Raw genomic sequence first — 25,348 nt, forward strand, 5'->3', positions numbered from 1 at the left:
TGTCAAAATCTAGCTAGCCACTGTATAGTACTCAATTTCTCTTGGTTCTCGATGTTGCGGTTTTTAATAGTTCTAATCATCGCCTGCTGTGACGTTTTCCTTCCTAAGAAATGGCTGAAACATTTCTTTTTTTCGCAGAAAATTACTCTTCTCCTGAAATGATCTATTAGTAGGTATGGAGATATTGTTCCAATAATCCTCAAGTGGTGTTATTAATATTGATGACTTCACTGACGCAATTAACCACAGCAGTGGAGTAATATGTAACAACTTTAATATAGGCTGCTAATAAGTTTGATAAACGTGTTTTAGAAGAGTACACATTACATTACTGGTTTCATTAACTGGATGAAAACGAAAACAAATCCCTAATACCTTGGTTATATAACTGAAAATCTTGCTCCAACAGAGACCGTCATGATCGACGGCATCTAGCAATAAAACTGTTTCCCGCCAAAAGTCTCCGAGCGGCAAACATTACTAAATCGTCATAGAGTAATAGTAAATCTATTCATGTTTTGGTTGTACTAAATAAATGATAATAATAAATAAACTGGTTCCTCGCGAGACCACTAATTAATTTTGTTTCCTTCGGGTGAAAAACATGGTGTTTGCTTGCAAGCTTTGGCTCGATCGGATTTTTCAGTTACGGAACTGCTCGGCAGATTTAAGCATGCTTCATAACGGATCCTCGGAAAACAATCACGTGTTTTGTGAATTCATGATACAGTCGAACCGCTATTAATTTTAAGGGGTCACCTATTAAACGGCCGCTATCTATTTCCCTGAGGGTGGTCGTTTAACTGTATACAGAAATGTACAATATAGCGTGGGGATTCGAGACAAAAGAACATTTTAATGAAGACACCAAGCAAAAATGCGAAAATCAGCGCAACATTTTCCTGAGTTGTTGCTAAAATTTAGTGGCCTTACAATTTAAATGTTTCAATGAAGTTCAGACCCCATCCACACTACGTACGCTGGAGGAATTTAAAAACGCAGCAATTACCGGATTTGGTGTTTGACGAAAGGAAATCAGGGAAATCAGGGAAATCACATTATTATCGTCACTCATGTCATCATTTTCGAAAAGCCTCGTTTTCAAAATGTTCTTCCTCCATATACGAAAACGAAACTAAAAGCCGGCGTTTTCAAATGCGTCCGCTTTGAAGAGCGTTTTTGAAAAGCTCCGTTTTCGTGACGGATTAGTGTGGACGGTAGGCCTAATCGTAGAAATAAAGCTGCGTTTTCAAATTTCTTCGGTGTAGCGTGGACGGGGCCTGAAATTCAGGGATTACGTTGAATATTCAAAGTCTCTTTGAGGGCAGGGTTTAGCAAAACTCAGTTTTTTTTAATTGAATTCCCGCCCATTTAAATAATTGTATACTGAATTTCCGATAAAAGCAAAATATCCGACTGGGATTTTCATTCTAGGTAATTAGATGTTATAAGAGTCATTTTATGTGCAATTTAGTCACGTCTTCTTGCCAAGATGATAGATGCGAATGCGACCATAACACTACTGAAAGGAAGAAAAGACCTGAAAAAATTTCCAGGCTTTGAACGGGATTCGAACCCACGACCTTTGCGTTACCCGTGCAATGCTCTCCCAACATGTTGCTTTGCCGGATAGCTTAGTTGGTAGTGCACGCAAAGGTCGTGGGTTGGAATCCCGTTCAAAAAATGAAATTTTTTTCAGGTCTTTTTTCCAGTAGTGTTATGGCTATATTCGCATCTATCATCATGTCTTCATTTAATTGCCACTGTTGGACATCTATATTACTATGATCTTCTTGCCATAGCTTGCAACAATGTTTTAAAACACCTTTGTTTTTGTTGTATTTTGACACCTTGAAACGTCACCCGCAATTTTCTCAAAAACACTCTGATAAAACTTTTTACAATACCTTTTGCCATCGTTTAGACAACTAATGTCAGGTCTTAGATGCCGGCGTCGTATACCCAAAATTATCCCTTTATGACAAGTTATCCGCTCTTATGTGAAAGCGGATATGACGTCATAACGTTGCTAGGGTAACTCAGATCGTGGTAAAACGTATATCATTTGAAACTTTCCTCTTTCTCTAGCACACCAGAGACGTTTGATTTGCTCTTGGATTAATGATGGTGGTGCTCTAGTCACTCAAATTAAGTTGAACAGTATCGCTAATCAAAAATCTGATCGAACCACCGTAGGGCACACCACGCCTGGTGGATACATTGTGAGTTGCGGGGTTACAAGCATTCTATTAGCTCAGCTCAAATAACTTCAAACTTTTCGCCTCACAGGGAGATGCCGAGGATCAAAATGTTCAAGAATTCCTTTGCCTTCTGGTCTTCAATCGCCCTAATTTTCTGCTTAACCGATGTTTCATGTCAGACGCGGAAGTGCTTAGGAACCTCCCGCCATTGTTCTGGGCGATATGGGAAAATGAAGTCTGTCTGTAGAGCGGGATATTGCGTGTGTACTGGCCCACACTACGGTTATGACACTTGCCTGCGTAAGTAAATTGTTCATGTAGAGAACGAAAGCTGGTGCCCTTTATATATGATTTCTAGATTCATTATTTTATTTGGTATTCAACGTATTAAGCGAAACTGCTCAGTTTTTATCACCCGTTTTAAGAAAACGATTGATATTATGATATTATATCTTCCTAGTTCAAAGTGCATTGCTGAAATTAATTGAAATTATTAATTATTTAAGTAGCGTGGATTCAAAAGATCGAGTAGCTCATTATTCTGATCGTTCAATATTTATATCCAAGAAGGCTATTTCGGATATTGAAAGAACAATAACAATAACAACAATATCTTTATTTCTCATAATACTAAAGGCAAATTATACAATAAGAGTATTTTTAGGCTATGAGGTTAAGAGATTTCGCCAGTGTTCCAAAGAACTTGCGTTTTCTCTGGCCATTTTAAGTAAGATTTATCTAAAGGAACTTTGTCATGGATCTTAAGAATTTTGACATAAAGAAAATGATCCCCAAACTGAATGAAATATAAAACACTTAAAACATTAAAGGAACATTTCAATATATGCTACACAGCAAATACAAAAGAATGGACAAAAATTGAAGAAGATTAAAAAGGATTGCGACCGAGATTTTGAAAACCTGTTTGACTAACAGGTAAATCTCGTTTGTTTGTCACCTTTAATTATAACGCCTGGGAGACATTTGTTTGTAATAAAGCCATGGTTTTTTCATTTTGACCCAGAAAAGCAATTTCTGCGCTGACATTAAGTTTCATAACGAGTTTTAAAACTAATTAACAAAATAGCCTAAATTCAGCCGTGACACAGTCCCTTAGCAACATGTATAGAACCGCATTTCTTTGGCTAATAAATGTATTTAACCAGGTTATGCGGATGTTCGAAGAGCACACAATAAAATTGGTATATCACTAGAAACCAGGCACACCTACCCTCATGCAGCACCGACATCGCCTCCCCACCCCTGTCGCGTCTTCTTGTACTAATGTATTAACAGTTGATATTTTCACATCTTTAGCTGATGCATATGGATGTCGAATCGAGATTAATTCTAATACAGCCCTTGCCAAACCACAGTATAACAAACAGCCCATCAGGACAATCTACAGCTGTACACCTAGCAGCAGTTCGACACAGTACGAAGTCCACGTACTGTCTGTGTACGAGGGTAATAGGCACACACGCCCTCCATCTGCCGGTGATACTAATGTAAATATCGTCAGCAGCGGACAGTCAGGCCGACCTATTATACTCGTGCTTGCCAGCTATGAACCTGTTAACTGGATTCTCAATTTACCAGCTGGCATTACCATCAGTAGAGTCATCCTTGTAAGTACACGATGAGAATTTAAAAAACCCTCTGATTTATGTAATATATACACCAGACTATATAATTGCATAACCAGATAAAAAGGATAGTATATCCTCTTAGTAACGGAGTACGACTCTGATCAATCCTCTGGGGAAATATTTGTTTTAATTGAGCTCTTTCACGGAATTTTGGCACCGTGCAAATATACTTTTAAATTGAAGGGAACCTGAAAATAGCTAGTAGTTCACTAAGATTAAATAACACCAACGAGATGAAAACAAACTATAAAGGAACAAGGATGGTTAAAGATGGAGAAGATTAACACGGATTACAAGGAACGAATTTGAAAAATTTAGTTTTAACTTTTCAGGATGCGCAAACCGTGACGTAGCTCGTTTAAATAAGACACTGACCTAGACTGTGAGAAGCGGGCCATTCTCTTCAAGGAAAATTGCAAAGGATGTACAGTCGAACCCCCATTAAAAGGCCACCCTCGGGGAAATGGATAGTGGCCGCTTAACGGGGTCTGGCCGCTTAATCAGTGAGGTAAAAACAATAGAAAAGCCATCATTGGGACTTTGATTACTGGCCGCCTAGTAGGGGTGGCCGTTTAATAGGTGGCCGCTTAATAGGGGTTCGACTGTATTTTATCGGTCGTGGCAGGACCATCTACAAGAACATCCTTTTCCCCTTTAAAGGTCTTGGATTCTATATTTCAGGAGAACGGTAACCAAAGTTGAAAGGAATGTCCAAACATGTTTATAGGCTAATAAGTTTCATAAACGCTTAACAAGCAGTAGAGAACATTTAAGAATTAGAAAATCGTATGTATAAAGGCTGATATTGGCCTACAAAGGAACCTTCGATCACAACAAAGATTGTTTTGTGAAGGTGAATTAATCAACATGACACGAGCGTGGGACAAAGAAAAATGCTGAGTCCCCGACAGGAATCGAACCCATGACCTCCCGAACACCGGGCGGGCGCTCTATCCACTGAGTACGAGAACTCATTGACAGCGAGGCCATTTAAATGAGTTCATATATGACAGGCGTCCTGCATACTGCTAGGATCAACGCTATCGAAGTCATCGTGAGTAGTGATAAATTAATAACGATGGTGAATTTTAAGTTCGGTAATGAAATGTGAAGGTGAATTAATCAACATGACACGAGCGTGGTACAAAGAAAAATGCTGAGTCATGTCCCACGCTCGTGTCATGTTGATTAATTCACCTTCACATTTCATTACCGAGCTTAAAATTCACCATCTTTATTAATTTATCAAAGATTGTTTTGCAGGTTGTATAATTTGCGTCTTAGTACGATTATCCTTAAAAGTCATAACAAGAGCTGTTTCGTATCTTTAGGTTGCTTACTATGTGGATGAAAGTTCTGTTACTGGAGATGTGAACCAAGTTCAAGTAGTCAGACGAAGGGGTACCCGTGAATCACGGTGGAGAAGAGGATATGGCAGTGATTTAGGAGGAGGTGATACTGTGGGGCTTCTGCAGTAAGTAATAAAAACAGCAAAGTGGGTTAAGTTTGTTGTTTGAAACAAATAGAAATAGTTGCAAAGAACTACAAGGGGTAAACCATACACTTGGCAAAATTTAGCTTTCAGCTGAGGTGTCTATTATACGACCATAGTGCACAGGAGAAAAGCGATAAAGATTCAATACCTAGAGAATAAAGAGTATCTGTGGCACAATGCCACAGCCCACCACTAATTATAGCTCAACGCAGTACTAAGGCACCTAAATATAAAGTGGAAAAATGGCAACCTTGTGAAAACCTTCTGAGAGGGGAGTGGGGGAGGTGCGATGGACGAGACTATGTGATAGACACGAAATTGAAAGGCAAAGCGGCACACTTCTAATCTGTTGAACGACCGATATCTTTAGGAAAAAAGCAAAGCTTAGGGTTGTTTCATTGATGAGTGGATGTGGTGAAAGTGTTGTCTTATAGCTGCAGCTGAAGCATTAGTTGGTTTTAAACTTAGTAATAGATTAAAAGAGAAGAGAGTTAAATGTTGGTTTTTGTCTTGGACCATACAAATGTACATTTACTCACATTTTCTGTTTGTCTGTAGGAGAGTGTACAACAGATTTGGTGTAGTGACGTCATTTACGGGCACTTACAAAGCAGACGAATGGTCACTGGCGTTATCTTCCCCACAAGGTACTAAGAACTATATATCATTTTTTCTTGCCTTATGCTATCAGTAAAAATTAGAGAATCGTGATAGCACGGATCGAAATAAGACAAACCACGTCCCTTCACTCACACATGCAAAAAAAGAAAAAAAAAAACCCTTTTTTTTCTAAAGAAAACTTACGTCTCTCAGTCAACTTTCAACTGGTGATGATGATGATGATGATGACGATGATGACGATAATGATGATGTTGAGAAATATAAGAAATCTTGAGGATCCAGCCAGTAGGCTCGATTACCAGCCGCTGTTCGGGAAACGAGCTAGCTCCTTGGATGAAATACGACCGGACCCGAGAAAGCCACCGAAATCTACTTAGCTGTTTACCTCGTAAATGATCTGCACATTTTCGGTTCCACCAAAAATTATTGGAAAATGTTATATTTAATTATGACGAAATCAGTAATGAACACGTCTTACACAGGTTTGAGACTTGGATTCTTCAGCAACGGCTCCCTTGGCTCCCTCACCACCACAGCAGCATCCGCGCCTAAGCCAACACGTATCCAGACATCCATACCCACAGCGACAGCCACACATACAGCCATATCAACATCCACACCTAAACCAATATCACCTTCAACATCGAGGCTCACATCTAGACCGACAAAGACACCTAAACTACGTTTCCAGAGACCCATACTCAAAGCCCCAGCCCCACAAGCAGGTGGAAGAGCCATATCAAGAGCCACACCCAGTTCTACAACCACCCCTACATCCACACCCACATCTATTCCAACACGTGTCCAGACATCCATACAAACATCCATCTCGACATCCACACCCATATCGACAACCCCAACGGCAGCCACACCCCTGCCCACCTCCATCATCAAATTCATGTCTGCAACTCCTACAACCAAACCTACATCCAGAGCCACACATAAATCAACATACATGCCTACATCTACGTCCACACCGGCACACGTAGGTTTACTCACACTGGAGCGCCACCGACAGAGATGTCACATATTCTCGAATCACTCCAGTCATTGCCTCGGTCAATACGGGAAAATGAAGTCTGCCTGCAGAGACGGATACTGCGTGTGTACTGGTCAAGACTATGATTACAATACCTGCTTGCGTAAGTTGCTTGGTTACTGTTAAAATCTAGCTCCCATGCAAAGACAAAACTTAGAAAAGTTTCAAGATAGAAATCTCAACTTAAGTTCTACTGGCAAAAGATATATTTTATATAACTTGAAGTTTAGAATTTTCACAGGAAGCAGTTCTCATGTTCTAACTCAAAGATAAGATTAAAAACCAATTAAATTAAAATTTTTGTCTCCATGGTCTATCTTATATTTAGAATGGAGAGGAAAGGGGTTCTTAGAAGTAATGTTCAGTACTTACCTCTTCTTCTTTAGAGTTTTCTCAGGGTACGCTTCCTAAAAGTTGTACAATATACGCCCGACGATGCTTCCCTAGGACCAAAACTTTGAACAATACATAGAAAATGCAGAAGCCCCAATAAAACATGTGAGATGTGTCGGAAGACCACCATAAAGGTTGCATTGGGAAGTCACAGATCCCCAGGAGAGCATTATTCACTATGACACCAATAACTTTCGTCCTTTGTCTTTTAATCATATTGATGCTAAAATAACAACTTTCTCTATTTGTTAGCGGACGCATATGGTTGTAGAATCCAAGTCAATACTGATATAGCCCTCGCCAAACCACGTTACAACAACCAGCAGCCCCAAACCATGTACAGCTGCAGTCCTGAGGACAGTTCTACACAGTACGAAGTCCACGTGCTGTCTGTGTACGAGGTTATCAACAGACGTCCTCCATCAGCCGGTTACGTTACTGTTAATGTCGTCAGTCGAGGAAGGTCAGACAGACCAATTATTCTCGTGCTTGGAAGCTACGAACCCGTTAACTGGATTCTCAATTTACCACCTGGCATTACCATCAGCAAAGTTATTCTCGTGAGTACACCACAGGAACTAATGAAAGCGATAAAGCTTAAGCGATTACTGTTTCAATTTTGTAAGATGGAGGGCCAAAATGCTGCTTTTAATTAAGACACCCACATGTATATATACCAGAACATTGTAGGAAAAACGAAACAAACCTGTTCATCAGGTATATTTTAGTTGAAAAATTATCTTAGAGCTAAAAGGAGTTGTATTTGTAGGTTGCTTATTATTTGGATGAAAGTTCCGTTAGTGGAGATGTGAAAAAAGTGCAGATAGTTGAACGAAAAAGCATCCACGATTTACAGTGGAGTGTAGGATATGGAAGCGATTCAGGGGGAGGTGATACTGTGGGGCTTCTGAGGTAAGTAAAAGAAGGTTTGGATTAATTTATTAATTTCTAAGAAATAACAAAAGCATCGAAATTTCAAGAAAGGCAAGTACACAACAGGTGGAATTTAACTTTCTGTGGGTTGAAGTGTTGTACAAGTTGGAAACAAATTGGAGGAGAGCACTGTCAGAAAAGTTGCATTGTCATAAAAATACCTCAGTCCATCTCTTAGCATGTGTCTAAACAGCGCAAAGAAACGTGTACAAAATACTGAGCAATACCGCTGACTATTGAGTCGGTGGAAAAAAAAAAGGCCCCTGACACAATCTGGGAGATGTCAAAATCGCGGTAATTAAAAGCTTGCTTCCCTTCATATAGCCTCACACTTTGGGATATTGATATATAAACCACTGAACAAATTTGTTATTATTCAAAACCGATTATTTTGTCTTGGACTTTGCATTAACGTGCATTTTCCCCGTTTTCTTTTTTTTTTTTTGTAGACAAGTTTACAACAGGTTTGGTGTAGTAACATCATTTACGGGCACTCACAGAGCAGATGAATGGTCACTGGTGTTATCTTCACCACACGAACAGAGCAGTCCTCCTTTTCACGGTAATGCATAGCCGCTCAATGATAAGACTTGCTTTAAGTATTTGAGGTTGATTTTAAGCTCACCCGTGGGAGGACTCTTATGTGAAAAGGTTGGGGATACCCCTCGGAAAGTTTGAATTAAATCCCTACAGGAGACCAATCTGGGTGTGACTGGAGTTTTATTTGACCTCTAAAAGATACCACTTTGAAAAGCGCAGACAAGTACGGACTTCAATTGCACGATACATTAAAAGCGAAATAACACTTAAATGAGACTCCTCGGCTCCCTGTCAGATCACACAGTATGACAGTGTTCTTTTATTATTATTTTTTCTTTCAGTACAATCTTAAAAGATGCGTTGACGGGTAAATATAGTAGCGTTTCGTCGGGTCATGTGGCAGCTCTCGCTAGGTCTCGCATGAATGGCTCGATACCCTTTGAGAAAACAATAGAACAAAGAGCAGCAATGCCCCTAGCTCCAAAAAAATATCAGCTGCTACACTATGACGACAAACAAAGTTACAAGCTTACGAGAGCTGCTACAAGCTGGTTTAGTCCTGAACACCCTGAGTGAAACCGAAATCTGTGATTTACGCTCCTAAGTGAGACAGCGAGCATCCCTGACTTTCTCACATAGGAGTCTCCCGGGAAGCTCACGTCAGTGGCGTGGGACTATATCACCCTATACCTAATTATCCTGATAAGCAGCAACCGCGGGGTTGTTATTAATATTTTGTAACCGTGAACATATAGTGTAATGCCAAGCACGGCGTGCTATTTGACTGAATTTTTATAAATATATAATACCAAGAGATTATGATCCTCATCAATTTCTCTTGATAATACCGTTTGTTTGATTATAGTTGCAGCCACCTCCGCTGTTCCAACCGAAAATGATAATTCAAAACCAAGACCGTGGTTACTTGCTGTGTATACTTTCGTGGTTGTGCTGTTAACTGTGTCGTTTACTGTCCTCTTCATCCGGTGCAGACGACGAAAATTAAGGAAGAAAACAGGTGTGACACAAAGTTTTAGAAAATAGCCCAAAGAAAATACGCGCGCTAATTGGTTAAAGAGTTCTATTCAAATAGTGGTTTTTCTGTCAACAAGGAACTATCACCTGATAGTTGCCCTGCGGAAATTTGAAGTTCTTAAAACAAATAGTTGGAAAAATAAAAAACTGAACTTCCGCTAACAATAGCTTACGGTGCATCTGTACTATGACAAAGCACGCTGTTGCAACCAACCCGAGCTCGCGTTACATCTAAACTTTATCATAACAAGGAAAAAAAAAAAGTTAGGATATCATTACACTGGACTGCAGGTGACAAATGAATATCGGAAACTGAGAGGCGTTCATTATCAGAAGGGATCTACAGTCCACACCGGTCCTGATCCCCGGGGAGACTCCCTTATAAAAAGAACAGGGGTGTTCGTCGTACCTTTTAGGGGTTAAAAAAGTAGTTTTGGTGCCTCTTAGGGTGTTCAGTTTCAAAAGGTCCGCAGCGGGAACTTTTGCGGTTTAGGGTATTGAGCAGAAAAAAATCATAAGACAGGATGGGTTGTTTTAGAATTGGTATCTCTTAGGGGTAAAAATGTTTTAAGCCACGCCCATAAGGCAGGATCTTGGTACCTCTTAGGGATTCCCGACGAGCACACCCGTCCTTTTTATTTGGGAGTATACCCCCTGGTTTCTGATCCCGGGTCCAACAGCTTATTTAGTGCGATCATTCTGCTTTTTTTTGCAGCAAAAAGGTCGGGAGCCGTAGAAGAAGCAGCACAATACAACTATATTTTTGACGAAATCAAGGGTAATTCATCATGTCAAACAGAGACAGCGACCCACTATGTCGTACGCACTCTTCCACCCCGTCCAAGTTACCAAAGTGTCGACCCTTCAACAAAGGAACCTGTCAGATACGAACGAAGACATAGCGAGATACACATTTATGAAGAATTGGATTTCCGAAGATTGAGTGATGGTCAGAATTACGAGAATCTTCGTAAAATTAAAGTCGATGTTGAATATCTTGAGTTAGTGGACGACCCCAAATTGACAACTGGAAATGCCGCCTCCGAAGTTTGTAATTATCCGGATGGAGGCAAGGTTGATGTTGATGGGTATCTTGAACCAGTCAACGCCGCCAAAGATTTACCAGATGTAAAAGCTACTTATGATTGCAAGGTTGATCATGAATATTTTGAACTTGAACTGGTCAGTGATACGGATGTGCATTGTGGGAAAACTACATCAACTGCTTTCTAATTTCCACGTTGAATTAAAGAAATGGTAATAGTAATGTGTCTGCTACACTGGCTGCCTGTACATAAACGGATCGCCTTTAAGATTCTTCTCATTACCTACAAGGTTTTTAATGGTCTCGCCCCTAAGTACTTAGCCGATTTGCTAGTATTACGTCAACCAAATAGGCGTCTTCGCTCAAACGCAACTGACAACCTGCGACTTGATAGGCCAGTGTTTAGGACAAAGAATTATGGTGGTCACGCTTTTTAATCTTGTGCACCCACGCTTTGGAATGACCTTCTGCTAGTCGTGAGGAGTGCCCCGTCAATTGACATTTTTAAAAACGGACTGGATACTTTTTTTTTTTTCATCTAATCTTTAAGCACGCCAATCTTGATCTTTGGTTTTACATTGTAATTAGCTATTGTAAAGGACCCTTGATTTTAAATTATTACTATTTTTTGTAAGACCGTTGAGATTTTTGATGCAGTGCGCTAGAAATAAATTATTAATTATTATTTAAAAGTCAATCCAGATGAAATGAAGTCGATTCTGGTTATCTGATCTAGCTACAATCAGAAACAAGAGTCGAGATTGCCCGAAAAGAAATTTTCTCCGTTCAAGTGTAATTTGCCCTACCTAGACTCCTCATATTTCGCGCTCATCCCCTTGACAATGTTGTAACCACGTGACAGCGTGGCCAAAGCCTGATTCAATATTTATTGGGGGGAGTGTGGAGGGCAGCTATTGACGTAATATATCAAACACGAGAGACAGTGTTTCATCGGGATATCCAAACACCGGGAAGGGAGTTGAAAATACGATGCGCAGCGGAGTATTTTTGACGAAATTCGAGGCGTTTGGATACTAGCCGATGAAACACTGTCTCGAACGTTTGATATTTCTTCTCAATCAAAGCAAAAACTAGAGAGTAAACGGAGAGGTAAAATTGTCAAAATCTATGCTAATTAAGACCGGTTATCGAAACCTTCTTCAAGGCTGTGATTTACTTTGTTTTAATTTGATAAATTATTAATGAAATTGAGAAGAAAAAGATACTTCTTTTATCAAGGGAAGTACAGATCTCGGTTGGAATGAGTCCGATTTGCAAATATGTCTCAACACTTTTTTCCCTGATTGTATCTTCCTATATTCTGGCTTGAGGAGAAATCATTTCTTTGAAGGACCACCTTAATTAACTTAATGTTAGCCTGGTGATATCCTCTATAAATATTGTTTTTATTGTTATTGTTATTGTTATTGTTATTGTTATTGTTATTGTTATTGTTATTGTTATTGCCTTGCATTGTTCAGTTTCTATCGGTACAGTCTTAGTCTATTACATAATATTTATTTATTTTTGTTGATTTGGCATTCTTTTGTAGCTATGAATTTGTGGTAACGTAAATAAAATTCACTGTTGTTAATACTCTCGACTTTCAAACTGAGATGAATTCTCATATATACCGACTACAGGAAAGGTGAACTGCGACACAGCCACGGTTGAATCCCTGTAAACTGGAGAGTATACCCAGGAAGGACATCATTTTACAAGTGCGCAAGCTTCTCTTAGATAATGTGCTCAGTATAAGGTTTCCCTTTGAGCTTTAAATTTTAGATTCTATTCGAAATATTTGCTATCTGTTATTTACAGTGTTCTCAATAAGCACAACAGTACTAAATACATTTGACTCTTAAATAGAGTTATTTCTTTATTTTATTTATACTTTGTATGTTATTCGTTTTGTTCCCGGCCCAGGAAAAGACCGCAGGGCCACATCAGCAGCGGAAAAAACGGCTGAAAAACCATGCCCTTTCAGGCAGCACATATCTATATAGCCCATTGAAGGGAGTACTCCTGCGAATAGTCTGTCGCAAACATAACATTCAATTCTTGTTTTCTTTTGTTTTTACGCTGCCTTTTTGGACCTTACGTTTATAAGTAACTTTGTACTTCATATATCATTTCTCACTACTATACTCCGAAGCATACCAGTCACAGATACAGACGATCAGCATACAGGCAGGCAGTGACCAAGATCTGGACATGCATATGTATTGCATATTCGCATTTCTTTGTGTTTCCCCAGTCTCCGGCAGTCTTGTCCTTGATTCGCTGGCGGGGGATTGGTGCATGAACGAGAGCGATGCTGAGTTCCCCCTCCGCATGATTGACTACACTGAGACCAGGAGGACCACTGCGAGTAACCACCATGAACTGAGAGGAAAAAGGCAAAATGAAATGCAAAATGATATAAGTATTTCACCAAACTCGGACAAGGATAAAAAGGCCATCAAAGTGGCCTCTGATTGCTAACCTTGTTGGTTTCCTTACAATTAGACGTTCTCTGATAGACTGCGATTGCGCTTTATAGGAATAAATTTGTTTCAATTTTTTATACGAGTCGGAAAGTCCTGGACTTTGCGCGGAGCTCCGTTTGCTTTAGCTTTGACTAAAGGATACAAGAAACAGCTTGCGGGTTTGCTGGAGTAACTGGCGGTCAGTAAATTTACCATCAACAGTGGTGACGTTTTTCCTACAGATGCAAAGCAGATGAAGTACCAGTAACTTGACCTGCCCCCGTAAAGGACTTGTAAGACCTAACTACCGTAAGGAAAGGCCCTTGAACAGTTGCTATGTAAACATGCTTTTACAAATTTAAGTTAGCACATCGATTTTGATGCCAACAACAAGAGACCTCTGTACCATGCCACGTGAGCCCAAGAACCTAGTAAGTCAGTCAGGCACATCATAATTTACACATTTCATTTCGGTCACGTACAAGCATTTGAATTTGTATCAACATTTTCATGTGGGGAGTTGAGCTATCTCACAACTCTTTGTGTAGCCTGCGAACAGGCTCCCGGTTGGGTTTAGTGCGAGCTAGCCGAGTGTGGTCTAGGGCGAGCGGGGCGAGCAGAGAGCGGTCTGGTGACAAGAGAAAGAGTGCATGGGAGCCTGTAGACATTCTGTTGTTGCCGTCGTTCCTTGATATCAGCTCCTGGTATCAAGATCTGATTGGGTACATCGAGGACTGTTGACAGTTTTGAGATAAATATTTGTAAGATCTTGACAACGGCTGGTAATTTGCATACATACAAAGCCCTATAAATTTGGGGAAACACTTTTCCGAATGGGAATGCGGGAGGATCAAACGGTGCGGGCTCGAGTCCTAGTTGAGGATATTGTGCTGTGTTCTTGGGGAAGACACTTTACTCTCGCGGTGCCGCTCTTCACCCAGTTGTAAAAATGGGTACTGGCGAATTTAATGCTGGAGGGGGGGGGGGGAGGGGACCTTGTGATGGACTAGTATCCCATCCAAGGGGAGCAGAAATACTCCAAGCCACTTTATGCCATAGAAACCGGGATAAACTCCGGCCTGATGGGCCACTTGGCTCGTGTGCAGACTTTCCCTTTTTTACCACTTTTTTGAATAACGCGCGAATGAAAGACTGCACGGACCTAAATCTTGGAGAGGTTGTTTATAAACCATCCATCATATCCAAGATAAGTGACTTAATTCATTGATTTTTAGTTTTGATGGCATGACAGTGCAAACCGAGCAATAGAAATAAAGTAGGTTAGCTAAAACAGGTACACGGTCTTCATTATTAGGATATCCGTTACAAGAACATGTAAGTATTACACGTGCAATGTTGATGTCTTTACGGATAATGTAAATCATTTACCTGGGCACCCAAATGTGTTACATGTCCGTGACTCGTTAGCTCGCCCCAGTCTGCTGCAGTCTCTTCCTCCGCTTGTAGGCGGGGGGTTGGTGCATGAACGATAACGATGTTGCTTTCCTCCATCACATGGCCTGCTACACTGAGACCAATGAGACCACTGCGAGTAGCCGCCATGAACTGAGAAGAGTAGCTTAAAAAGGCTAGAAGCTCATTGCACAGAAAACATGATAGAAGATACATGCAACAACAGTGGATTATGCAAATGTATGCTTTCATTACTTTTTTGCATGAACTTGTACCTGGGCACCGCTGAATGTTACAACTCTGTGTTTCTGCACGTGGTCCAAGGCTGGTACACCCTCGTCCTCCGTATGCTGGCCAAGGATTTCTGCAGGAACGATAACGGTATTTTTTCCCCAGACCACAAGACTGGCTACAACGAGACCAACTGGACCACTGTGAGTAGCCTCCATGAACTGAAAAGAGACGTTTAGAAAGGTTAGTACTTCATTGCACACAAAAATAAAAATATTGTACACAGCAAATTACTACTCAGTAATCAATATTTTTGTACCAAGACACTGCCGAATGTTACAAGTCCGAAATTCTGTAGGTGATCCAAGGCAGCTACACTCACGTCCTCCGTATGCTGGCCACGGATTTGTGCAGAAACGAATACGGTATTCCTTTCCCCGCCCACAAGACTGGCTACAACGAGACCAATCAGACCACTGTGAGTAGCCTCCGTGAACTGAGAAGATACGTTAAAAAAGGGAGCAATAATCACAAACCGGTAAGTGACGGCACCAAAATAGAATACTATACTTTCACCTGGGCAGCTGTGCGTGTTACATCTTTGTAATTCTTTAGCTAGTCCCAGTCCACTACAATTTCGTCCACCGTTAGCTGGTTGGGGATTGGTACATGAACGAGAGCGACGCTGAGTTCCCGATCCACATGACATGGTACACTGAGTCCAGAGGGACCACTGTGAGTAACCACCATGAACTGAGAAGAACCAAAATTAATTAAGTTACAATACAGAAGATAACTTTGTGAACTTCTCAATTCAGCAAATTTGCGAGTATTACTTGATCAAATAACGGCAAAATGAAATCTCTTAACGAGACCAATATCTTGATGGTATAGCCGTGTAAAATAATTAAAAATCAAATACTGGATGAGGTTTTGCAAAATATCGCGATTTGTCAGTGGCGAGAAGATCAATTATTTGACGACACCGAAGGCTGAGGCAAACAACTGATCTGCAAGATACCGACAAATCATGATACTTTGTGATAACCTAGTTGAATAGTTGTTTTGTCATTAGGTCACTAAGTTAGTTTTCATATTTAAATCACTCTCTCATATCTCTGGGAAGCGAGCTGCCATTTTTCACACAAGGGTGTGGTTACAATTATGCATGAGCAGAATATTATTTGCAGCAAAACACATTTAGAAGGTATTAAGCATGAGCAGACCGTTATTTGCAGGTCACCTGGGGGGCTCTCGGCCAATTAAAAGGGCGAATAAAATGACTCGAATGATAATGAATTTTAGTTAGCCCTCATACTTAATATGAATGTTTAGATTTTAGTTATTTTTGTAACTACAGTTTTGTTTTATAAGATATCTACCTGGGCATTCTTGTTTGTTACATTTTCTTAAATCTGTAGCTCGTCCCAGTTCGCTACAGTCTCTTCCTCCGTTTTCAGGCGGGGGATTGGTGCATGTGCGAGAGCGACGCTGAGCTCCTCCTGCGCATGACCGGCTACATTGAGACCAGTTGGACCATTGAGAAAAGCCACCATGAACTGCGAGAGCACATGTAAAATATTGTCATAAAAAATAAAAACTTGAACGTCATGGATTCGAATCCTAACAGGGACCAAGATTATTTCTTTGTTTCACGCATAATGAATGAATATCTTGTCTTCACAAATTAAAACGATATATCATAAGAGAAGAAACAGATAATCCAGGACTTACGGTTACCTTCAGCCACTTTACCCTAAATTCTAAATTCTATAATGATTTGATTCAAATACAGCAATCATAACGAAGTCAGCTGTAAAGATGGTTACCTATTGGTGGCCATATTATGGAGGCACATACACGTGTTTCATGGGCAGGTCCCCTGCAGGGTGCTCCATTGTTCGTAGGAGGTGGATTGGTGCATGATCGGTTACGCTGTTGAGTTCCATTTCCACAAGTGACACTACATAGAGACCATGAGGACCAGTCTGAATACCCACCGTCAACTGACAGTAAGATAATAATCCAAATCATTAAATCCTTCTTTTTCCAAATAGGAGACTAAAATAACAACCGGTGACGTGGTGAATCATTGCAGGTATGTCGCATTTCATAAGAAACTCGTTCAGTAGTCAGTTATCGTAAGAGACAATCAAGAGTACGTTTCAAAACCGCAAACAGACAAAAAAATAATTACTATTGTAGTGTACATTCATGATTTGGATACGAACATATGCTTGTTCAACTCTAAATCGTCGAAGTGTTAGCAATGCTGATAGAAGTAAATTGCTTATGATTAACAAATAAAAATGAGGACAAAAAATATACGCAAATCAATTCGGTTAGCTTGTAGTGCCGTTTTATCATACGGTCAGTCCTAATTTGGGTCTATGAGTGAAAGGAATTATATGCAAGCCCATCTCGGAAGGTGCGCAAAGGTGGGGTACCAATCATGCATCATGCTGAATTTTTCAGTTAAATCACGCATCATGGCGAATTGTTTTCACCAATCACGCGTCACCTAAAAAGAAGTAAGTGCATCGCCAATTTTACTTTCTCGACCCTAATAAGTGTCGTTAAAATAAGAACTCTGCCGATTCAACCAGTAAAATGCATCGGCAAATATGTGACCTCTCACGCGAAAACGTTCCTTACGGTATCCGTTCGTACGGCTGAATGAACGGCAAGTGAACTAGCCTGCGAACAGCCTGCGAACAGGCTCCCGGCGAGTGAAGCGAGCCGTTAAGCACACACACACACACACACACACACACACACACACACACACACACACACACACACACACACACAAATTACGTGAATTGCGCTCCCCCTCGTCACCATTCCGCTCTCGGCTCTCCCCGCTCGCCCTAGACCACACTTGGCTGGTTTCCATTAACCCAACCGGGAGCCTGTTCCCAGGCTACATGTGAAGGGATAATTTGAATAGCGATAGTCGATTCCACATGAGTTGATAACCACTGGATGTAATCAGTAATGACCCTAGGCACGACCGTAATGAAATGCAAACTGTGAAGGTAAATGTTAGAGTTATCATGAGATGTAGGCTGTGTAGGTATATGTGGGGGATTTAATGAGATGTAGGCCGTGTAGGTATATCTGGGGGATTTAATGAGATGTAGGCTGTGTAGGTATATGTGGGGAATTAATAAGATATAAGCTGTGTAGGTATATGTAGGGGATTAATGAGATGTAGGATGTGTAGGTATATGTAGGGGATTAATGAAATGTAGGCTGTGTAGGTATATGTGTGGGATTAATGAGAAGTGGGCTGTGTAGGTATATGTTGGGGATTAATGAAATGCAGGCTGTGAGGGGATATTGGGGGGATATTTAGGGGAATGGTTGAGAAAGAATATTTGATTATATATCCAGGAGGTATTGTTTTAAGAGAGATTAAGAGAGATGTGTGTATTGCGGTGGAGTTAACTAGCCGCCCAACTATCCACGTGGTGTCGCACTTATAAAGCGAAAGAACAAAAGGCTTGGCTGTGAGCCAATGAAAAAGCACTGACGTTATAGCCAAACTGGAAAAACGAGATTCTGACTCCAGCCGGATTTGATTATTCAAAATGGCGGACATACCTTAATTCAAGGTTATAATATGCTAATTTGCCAAACATTCTTTATATGCACGCTTATGTTCTGCAACGGCTTTGTAATTTAGGCTACACATACAGTTATATATTAAAATACGCGTCCACCTTGTGTATCTTGGGTTAAAGTAACCAGATTAAGCCTTGATTGATGAGGTTCATTTAAGGTTCCCTCTGCCATCTAATATTACATGTTGCAGCGAAAGGGTAGTTCAAATTCGTGGACAACGTCTACCGACTACGAATGCCTACGAGGGAAAACAAGTTCCGTTGCTCGCCGCTTTGAGCATCACAATTTTCCATGTTGTTCAACCGGATATCATTGTCGCCGCAACATTTAGTTTTGAGGTCAATTAAGTAGCGAGATCCCCGAGAACTGGAAGTTATGGAAAGATAAATACTGTAATAATTACTTGGTTTGGAGCGGCAAAGCCCCGAGTATCAACTCGGCATGTTCAAGGATGTTATTGATGACGATGGCCTTTAAGTGCTCAAAGCCTTAGGCTACACTGCAGAAGAAGATGCCAACGATTGCCATGTAGTATTGGTGAAATGAAAAGGCATTGCATTGATCGGCGAAGTAACGTAAACGAGATTGTTTCAGAAGGAGGGAAAAACTTCCTACCGAAACGCTCCACAACTTAATCGCTGAATTAAAAAAATAACCTGGGCAAAGAGCTGCAATTTATGTGATTTTTACGGTTTTTACACGATACTCTCATCTGCGTTCGACTGGCCTTGGGATAAAACATAAACAAAGCACAAAGCAGCCACTTAGGATGACAGATTCCAGTCGTTAAACAAGTGTATCGACCTTCCAGCATCCGACATGCAAATATAGGACTCTTAACAATGACGTCGGCGACACCGAGGACAACGCCTTGTAAAATTGAATTTGTCCAGGATGCCAATGGCTCTAAAACCTCGTTCAGGATAAATATGTAATGACAGCGTTCAATTCTAAATGGAAATACGAAAAATTAGCAGTTCGACTCATCGTTCGCGGTCGCGGTCATATTGAGTTGTTGTTTTGCAGAGGACGGCTATAAATTGCGCAAAGGTTTACTGAAAACACTTGTACAGCCTTTGTTTTGCTCATTAAACTTTTTGTTTGGTGGTGCTCATTGACGTCGTGGTTTCCTGCAGACTCCGTCCACACTACGCCGGAGGAATTTAAAAACGTATACAGCTTTATTTCTACGGTTAGGCCCACGGTCCAGAGCAATCCGTCACGAAAATGGAGCTTTTCGAAAACGCTCTTTAAACCGGAGAAATTTGAAAACGCCGGCTTTGAGTTTTCGTGTGGACGGAAAACATTATCAAACGCACCTTTTCGAACACGATAGGATTAAGAGAACTACGTGATTTCCCTGGCCGAAATTTCCTCAAACAAAAATATAAAACGACCGGTAATTGTTGCGTTTTTTAAATTCTTCTGGTGTAGTGTTGACGACCGGGCCTAAGCTTCTTAGGCTCCTATTGAAGTCAATAATCAGACGGCGTTCTTCAATGAGTCTAAAGAGAAAATAATCGGGGGAGGTTGCGCGCAAAGGAAAAATGCACCTTAAATAAACACTGTAAACAAACAAAAAAAAATTTAGGAGTGGAACTCTTTAAGGACATCGATTAAGTTTAATATTTGTTATATGTTACTAGCATTATCACGAAGGTTGACCCGGCGGCGAAATAAAGTTTTACTTTACTTACTTTTACTGTCGGATTTATCAGAAGGAACATGGAACACATTTAAGACAAACTCTTGTTATTCATTAGTACGAGACCATCTGTGTGGGATTCACACACCCAAAAGCAAATTCATGACATCCAGATCTTGGGCATACAATTTATTATCGAATACCAGGGTATGTGAATCGCATACCTAAAAGGAAATTCGTTCAGACCTTTTATACGATAGCCGGATTCGGATATGATGTGTCATATTCTCTTGGTCTGATGCACTGCCAAAAATGATCGGTCGACAAAATGGACGAAAATAACACTGAAGCTTATAGCCCTTGTGCAGAGTTTAACTATTTTCAATTGACTTATTCCTATCGCAATTGTTTGGACCTATAGTACCATGAAAATCCACGAAGATCAAAGACATCAGAGGTCAAGAAAAGGACGAAAAAGACCAGAAAATGGTGTCACGTCTGCCACGATTTGATGATCTTTTTTAAGACTCTATTTACTATTTACTTTGAATGAATGATATCCTTCTAGTTCAAAGAACGTTCACTTGTTCCGGAAATCTAATTGGTAAATCACGTATCACGTACTTGTAACATAGCAAATCACGCATCACGTTATGTACTGTCCGTCGTCACGCGGCTAATTTGGTCTCAATCACGCATCATGCTGCTAATTTTGGGCGATCACGCGTCACGCAAAAACCCTTTGCCACCCTCCTCTCGGGCTACGACTAAATTACTATTCATCTAAACTGAATGAAATGAATCAGACAAAAGGACATTCCGAGTAGTTTATCTCTAGCTATACTGTTTCTTGTGGTTAAAATTCGAAGACATTCTCTAATGATGGGTGTGTTGTAATTTTGCGGATAAAACCTTTGTGTGACACTATTTTACTGAAAGTAGTTGACTGATTTAGCGATACTTTCATGCACAAGGTGGTGAAACGTTTAAGAAAACAAGGCCATTTGTAAATTTCAAATATGAATAAAGCCCTAGACCTAGAGAGGGTGCGTGGACTCGAAATATTAAGAAACTCAGAAGGGTTATTTTTACTAGTCTGCAAATGAAGTCCTTTCGAGTAATGCTTTTTGCTGTTCATTTCTTTGCACCTGAGTGACACTGTAGTGGCTCTAGCAAGCCTTTTCTTACCGTTTTGTGCAGACCATGTGTGATGACAGGCTACGAGAATCCAGAGTACTAAATGATAAATAGTTTCCATTTTGACTCGCTTCTTCAATGCAAAAACAACAAAGAAAATCGACGACCCAGCGGTTGCCTAACCCGAAATGAGCTCTATCAACACCAAACAAGGCAAGTTAAATCTTTTCTCAGGCTCTCGATGTTTCAGCTGCTGAAAATGCTGAAGGTGTCTTCTTGCCAATTGAAAACTTTCGTTTCACTGAGTTATCACATTTTCGGGCTCTTTCAATATTACAAACGGCTAGCAATACAAATATGTATAGCCTTAACAGTTATTTGTTTTCCTGAACCTGGCTCTTGGTTTTCAGTTTCGGTCTCGTTTTAACCGGTGTCTTATTTGCGAATTTTTCTTTGCTTTGTAACCCACACAAATTCACTCTCAAATATCCTACAAATCTACTGTTATGATCACAACAAATAATATTTTGACTTAACCATTCACTTTAATGGCGCTCAGGAACTAATTAAAACTTGAAATCTTCCGTTTCAGTATTTCAGTCGGTAATAAAATTAAATTTATCTTAATTAAAAGAGTTCAAGATCACGGACTGCCCATATCTAACACTAGTGCCAAACTGTGACGAGATCTGCTTCGACTTGTCAGGAATTACCACATTTATTATGTAACTGAAAAAATTACCTCATTGTGATTGGCAGAGAGCAGGCCAATTTGTCGTTATTTTTTATTTGCAGGGTAGTGCAAATTAACACGCGCGCTTTCCTGATTTTCTTAGTTATATAATAAATGAGTAACATATGAAAGCTCGAGCAATTAAGGATTTACACCATTCGTGATATTTGAAAATTGTTTTAAATTAAGCTCGTACAATTTTTAGAGATATCACTCGTAGTGTAAATCCTTAATTACACTTGCATTCACACGATTACCTATAGAGACTGTAACGGAAGCGATTAAAAAAACTAAAATTTCCTCGAATATATTTTTTTTGAAAGTGGAAGATCTTCCCATTTAAAAATGATTGTAAGTCTTGTTTTAATTTTTCTAAAGTTTTCTTTATTTTTTCCTTAATATTTCTCTCCTTAAGTCTTATAGCTGGTTTTCACATGACGTCACTAAAATTCAAATTACAAAACTATTGATCTTCCTGAGATTTAACTTTAGTGATGTATAAGAGCAGCTGAAAACTAATATTCATACAAATTTTCGCTCCGAATGGGTTCTTGGTTTTGTGATACACTACACTCGAGTTTCTAAGCTTTTGCGTGACGCGGCATTTACATGACGGCCTAGAGAGCTGTCATTATGGTTAAAAAAGTGACTTATTTCGGGAAATTTGGCTATCTGAACAGTTCGTGTCTAAGAAGAAGTATTGTTTCAATGTTTTAGAGTTCCTCGAGGGATAAATTCAAGCTTCTGTGGCAAAACTCAGTGACAGATGTTTCTGTTGGTTTCCGGCCGCCATGTTGGTGCCCATCCGTATGGGCACCAGCATGGCGTCTCCATACAAATCTCTATAAATTTGTGTAGAATATTTCTCCGCATATCTTGGAGAAGAAAAATTGTTGTGACCAGAATCTTGGAGAGAGTCTTTGCATATTTACCTTTTTCACTTCCCAGATTCTGGACTTAATCTATTGAACAGTTTTGATTTTTATTTTGATCAATTTTGAATGGCGTGACACTGAAAACCAGCAATTATCATCAGCTGGATTTACAAAGAGAGATATGTAAAAGCAGGTGTGTGGCTAAATGTAAAGTAAATTATGTCAATGCACGATGTCCATCGATTCAACGGATACGATTATAAAATGTTTTTCTCTGTAAAAACCGACCACTCATTTTACTTCGAAAATTCGATTTTTCTCATACGCTGGGATTTCGAAGCGTTTACCTAGTCAATCACTAAAATGAGCTTTATTTGATTAAAAATTCTAATTGAATTTTCTAGCATTGATTGAAGTTCGGTCCGCTCGATATAAGTTGCATGCCTGCCGAAACTGGAAAAATAGCACATATTGTCGGCGCTCTAAAAAAAATTAACATTCACTCAAAAGCCCCAATTTTTTTTAACGATAGATTTATCATAGCAGTTTGTTTAGCCATGTTGCAATTATAATTCAATGTTGTCCCCTCAACGGTTAAAAGAAGATTTTCTGGCCGTTAAATCGAGTTTACGTGGTATATTTTCGTAATACCGGAAATACGTAAATACGTTATTACGAATATATGCTACATAAAAACACGTCCCAATGTAAAATTCTCATTGTACCTGAAGAGGGCTGGTCTGGCCAGCTGAAATATAGTACACCTTAAAAAAGAATCATCCTATGTTGTGTCGGTCACCTTTTATATTTTTCAAGATACGATAAACGATAAGAGAGTTATCCGCCTTATTCCAAAGGTAATTCCTCTCTCTAAGTTAGTTTTAGACATGGTACCAGTTCTACGGTTAGTTTCGATGGAGAATGAAATTGTGTATAAGCGCCTTAGGCTTTTCGCGAGAGCAAAATTCGCGTCACAGCGATTGACAACCTCGTTCTCTCAGGGCTTTACCTGGGAACGAGGTTGAATGTATTTCCAGATCCCTTCTGGGATTTCCTGAGCCGGAGGTGGTCTAAAAATAGCATGAGAGAGATAACCTATATGGGGAATTATCTATATAAGGAATTATCTCCTCTCTTGCCTCTCTTATCCTTCCTCCTCTCTTGCCACGTGATAATTCGTTGTGATCAATTCGGGTACAGGATGGTGTTAGGCTGATATAGTATATACCAAACCAGTAGTGGATTGTGTTTCTCTCGCAATCTTGGGATAGTGTTTGCTATCTACCTCTTCTGCTCGCGAGAGTCGTAAACAAAAGGGCTTCTTGGTTACCTACCGTAACAGAAGAAGACATTTAAGCAATCTACGAAGCAGTGGCCCTTCGTGGCTCGGTAAATGTGCACCGACACTGTAAGGAGGAATTTGCAAATAGATCTTTTCCTAAGCAATTCTTGCATCCTTCCCTCTTCGCTATCATCGCTCAGGTAAGCTCTTTTAAAAGTACTAACAGGATAAGTGTAAACAATTTCGTGCTCTATTAACTAGACACCATGACAACCTGAACTGTTTGGGAAACAGGAAAGAAGCTCTATTTGGAAGACAAGGTAGTTCGAAATGAAATAAATTGAAATAAATGGAATAAATTTTAGACCGTTTTATTTTGTAAACATTTTAATACAGTTTAATGGGGTCAGTATAAGCGGTAAACTAAATTAATTAAAAGTCATTTTAAATTCCGCAATAGACAATTTGAAAAGAATTAGTAACTTAGTAGCCTAGTGTGTATTTCAGCCACCTCAGATTTTGAAGGACAATATTGCATTCAGTTTTTCGGTGACTGAATCGCACTGAGCACAGATTGAACTGGACCTGAGCAGATCTCGCATGTCAGCTTACAATATTGTTCAAACTTTGAATTGTCGGAACAGCTTTTCTTCATCTCGTTGCAGTAAGTGTCATCCAGAGAATTCCTGCAAACTGAGGTAAATTACAAGAAAATTTGAGATATCGAGTAACACAAATTAAGCACAAATTGAATACGAAAGGTCTACGCTTCATGGAAATTCCACTTATATCTAATATATCGAACCTTTTTGGTACGGTTCAGTCGCATATCAGGAGCGTTTGGTCAAGCCATGTTAGTATTTTGGCGAAACGTAGTCGGGTATGAATTTCTTTATTGTTTTCTTGTTTCAGGACGCTTTGCTTAAGAATTGATTTTGTTTTGCACGAGTAGTACTGAGCCGGGATAATCGCGAACATGATTTTAG

General features: G+C 39.9%; 3 protein-coding genes across 6 annotated transcripts in view; 1 reads left to right on the top strand and 2 right to left on the bottom strand.

The window, feature by feature from the left end:
- Nucleotides 1-3,034: 3,034 nt before the first annotated feature.
- On the top strand, nt 3,035-12,238 carry LOC145495152 (uncharacterized). The gene is made up of 9 exons (XM_081474733.1): nt 3,035-3,829; nt 5,182-5,324; nt 5,904-5,992; nt 6,449-7,108; nt 7,651-7,958; nt 8,168-8,310; nt 8,781-8,893; nt 9,737-9,889; nt 10,622-12,238. Exons 1-9 carry the CDS (start codon nt 3,437-3,439, stop codon nt 11,137-11,139), a joined length of 2,520 nt encoding a protein of 839 aa, XP_081330859.1. The 5' UTR covers nt 3,035-3,436; the 3' UTR covers nt 11,140-12,238.
- A 517-nt stretch (nt 12,239-12,755) lies between these two features.
- On the bottom strand, nt 12,756-21,644 carry LOC145494424 (coadhesin-like). Of its 4 annotated transcripts, XM_081473895.1 has the most exons (8): nt 21,524-21,644; nt 16,893-17,069; nt 16,446-16,622; nt 15,640-15,816; nt 15,383-15,559; nt 15,108-15,284; nt 14,809-14,985; nt 13,094-13,336 (listed from the first exon to the last, which is right to left on the bottom strand). In XM_081473895.1, exons 1-8 carry the CDS (start codon nt 21,591-21,593, stop codon nt 13,131-13,133), a joined length of 1,338 nt encoding a protein of 445 aa, XP_081330021.1. In that variant the 5' UTR covers nt 21,594-21,644; the 3' UTR covers nt 13,094-13,130. The 4 variants fall into 4 exon arrangements, with proteins under 4 accessions (XP_081330019.1, XP_081330020.1, XP_081330022.1 ...); XM_081473893.1 differs by having other exon boundaries at nt 12,756-13,336; nt 14,809-15,284; XM_081473894.1 differs by having other exon boundaries at nt 12,756-13,336; nt 15,383-15,816.
- Nucleotides 21,645-24,731: 3,087 nt separating this feature from the next.
- LOC145494110 (uncharacterized) overlaps nt 24,732-25,348 on the bottom strand; it is a 29,039-nt gene continuing 28,422 nt past the window's right edge. Inside the window, exon 26 of the mRNA XM_081473580.1 lies at nt 24,732-25,055. Within this exon, the coding sequence (XP_081329706.1) occupies nt 24,901-25,055 (155 nt within the window). The 3' untranslated portion in view covers nt 24,732-24,900. The remainder of the gene's footprint in view (nt 25,056-25,348) is intronic.

This window comes from Orbicella franksi, chromosome 8 (genome assembly GCF_964199315.1).
Source record: "Orbicella franksi chromosome 8, jaOrbFran1.1, whole genome shotgun sequence".
NCBI lineage: Eukaryota > Metazoa > Cnidaria > Anthozoa > Scleractinia > Merulinidae > Orbicella > Orbicella franksi.

Bases quoted from the DNA above. Each gene is read 5' to 3' on its own strand.
- LOC145495152 (XM_081474733.1), top strand. From the start codon at position 3,437: ATGCAGCACCGACATCGCCTCCCCACCCCTGTCGCGTCTTCTTGTACT. The intron at 7,109-7,650 runs GTAAGTTGCTTG...TCTATTTGTTAG, and splicing joins TGATTACAATACCTGCTTGC to CGGACGCATATGGTTGTAGA. The intron at 7,959-8,167 runs GTGAGTACACCA...TTGTATTTGTAG, and splicing joins CCATCAGCAAAGTTATTCTC to GTTGCTTATTATTTGGATGA.
- LOC145494424 (XM_081473893.1), bottom strand. From the start codon at position 21,593: ATGGAAACTATTTATCATTTAGTACTCTGGATTCTCGTAGCCTGTCAT. The intron at 15,285-15,382 runs GTACAAAAATAT...GTCTCTTTTCAG, and splicing joins TAACATTCGGCAGTGTCTTG to TTCATGGAGGCTACTCACAG. The intron at 13,337-14,808 runs GTAAATGATTTA...TTTTCCTCTCAG, and splicing joins TAACACATTTGGGTGCCCAG to TTCATGGTGGTTACTCGCAG.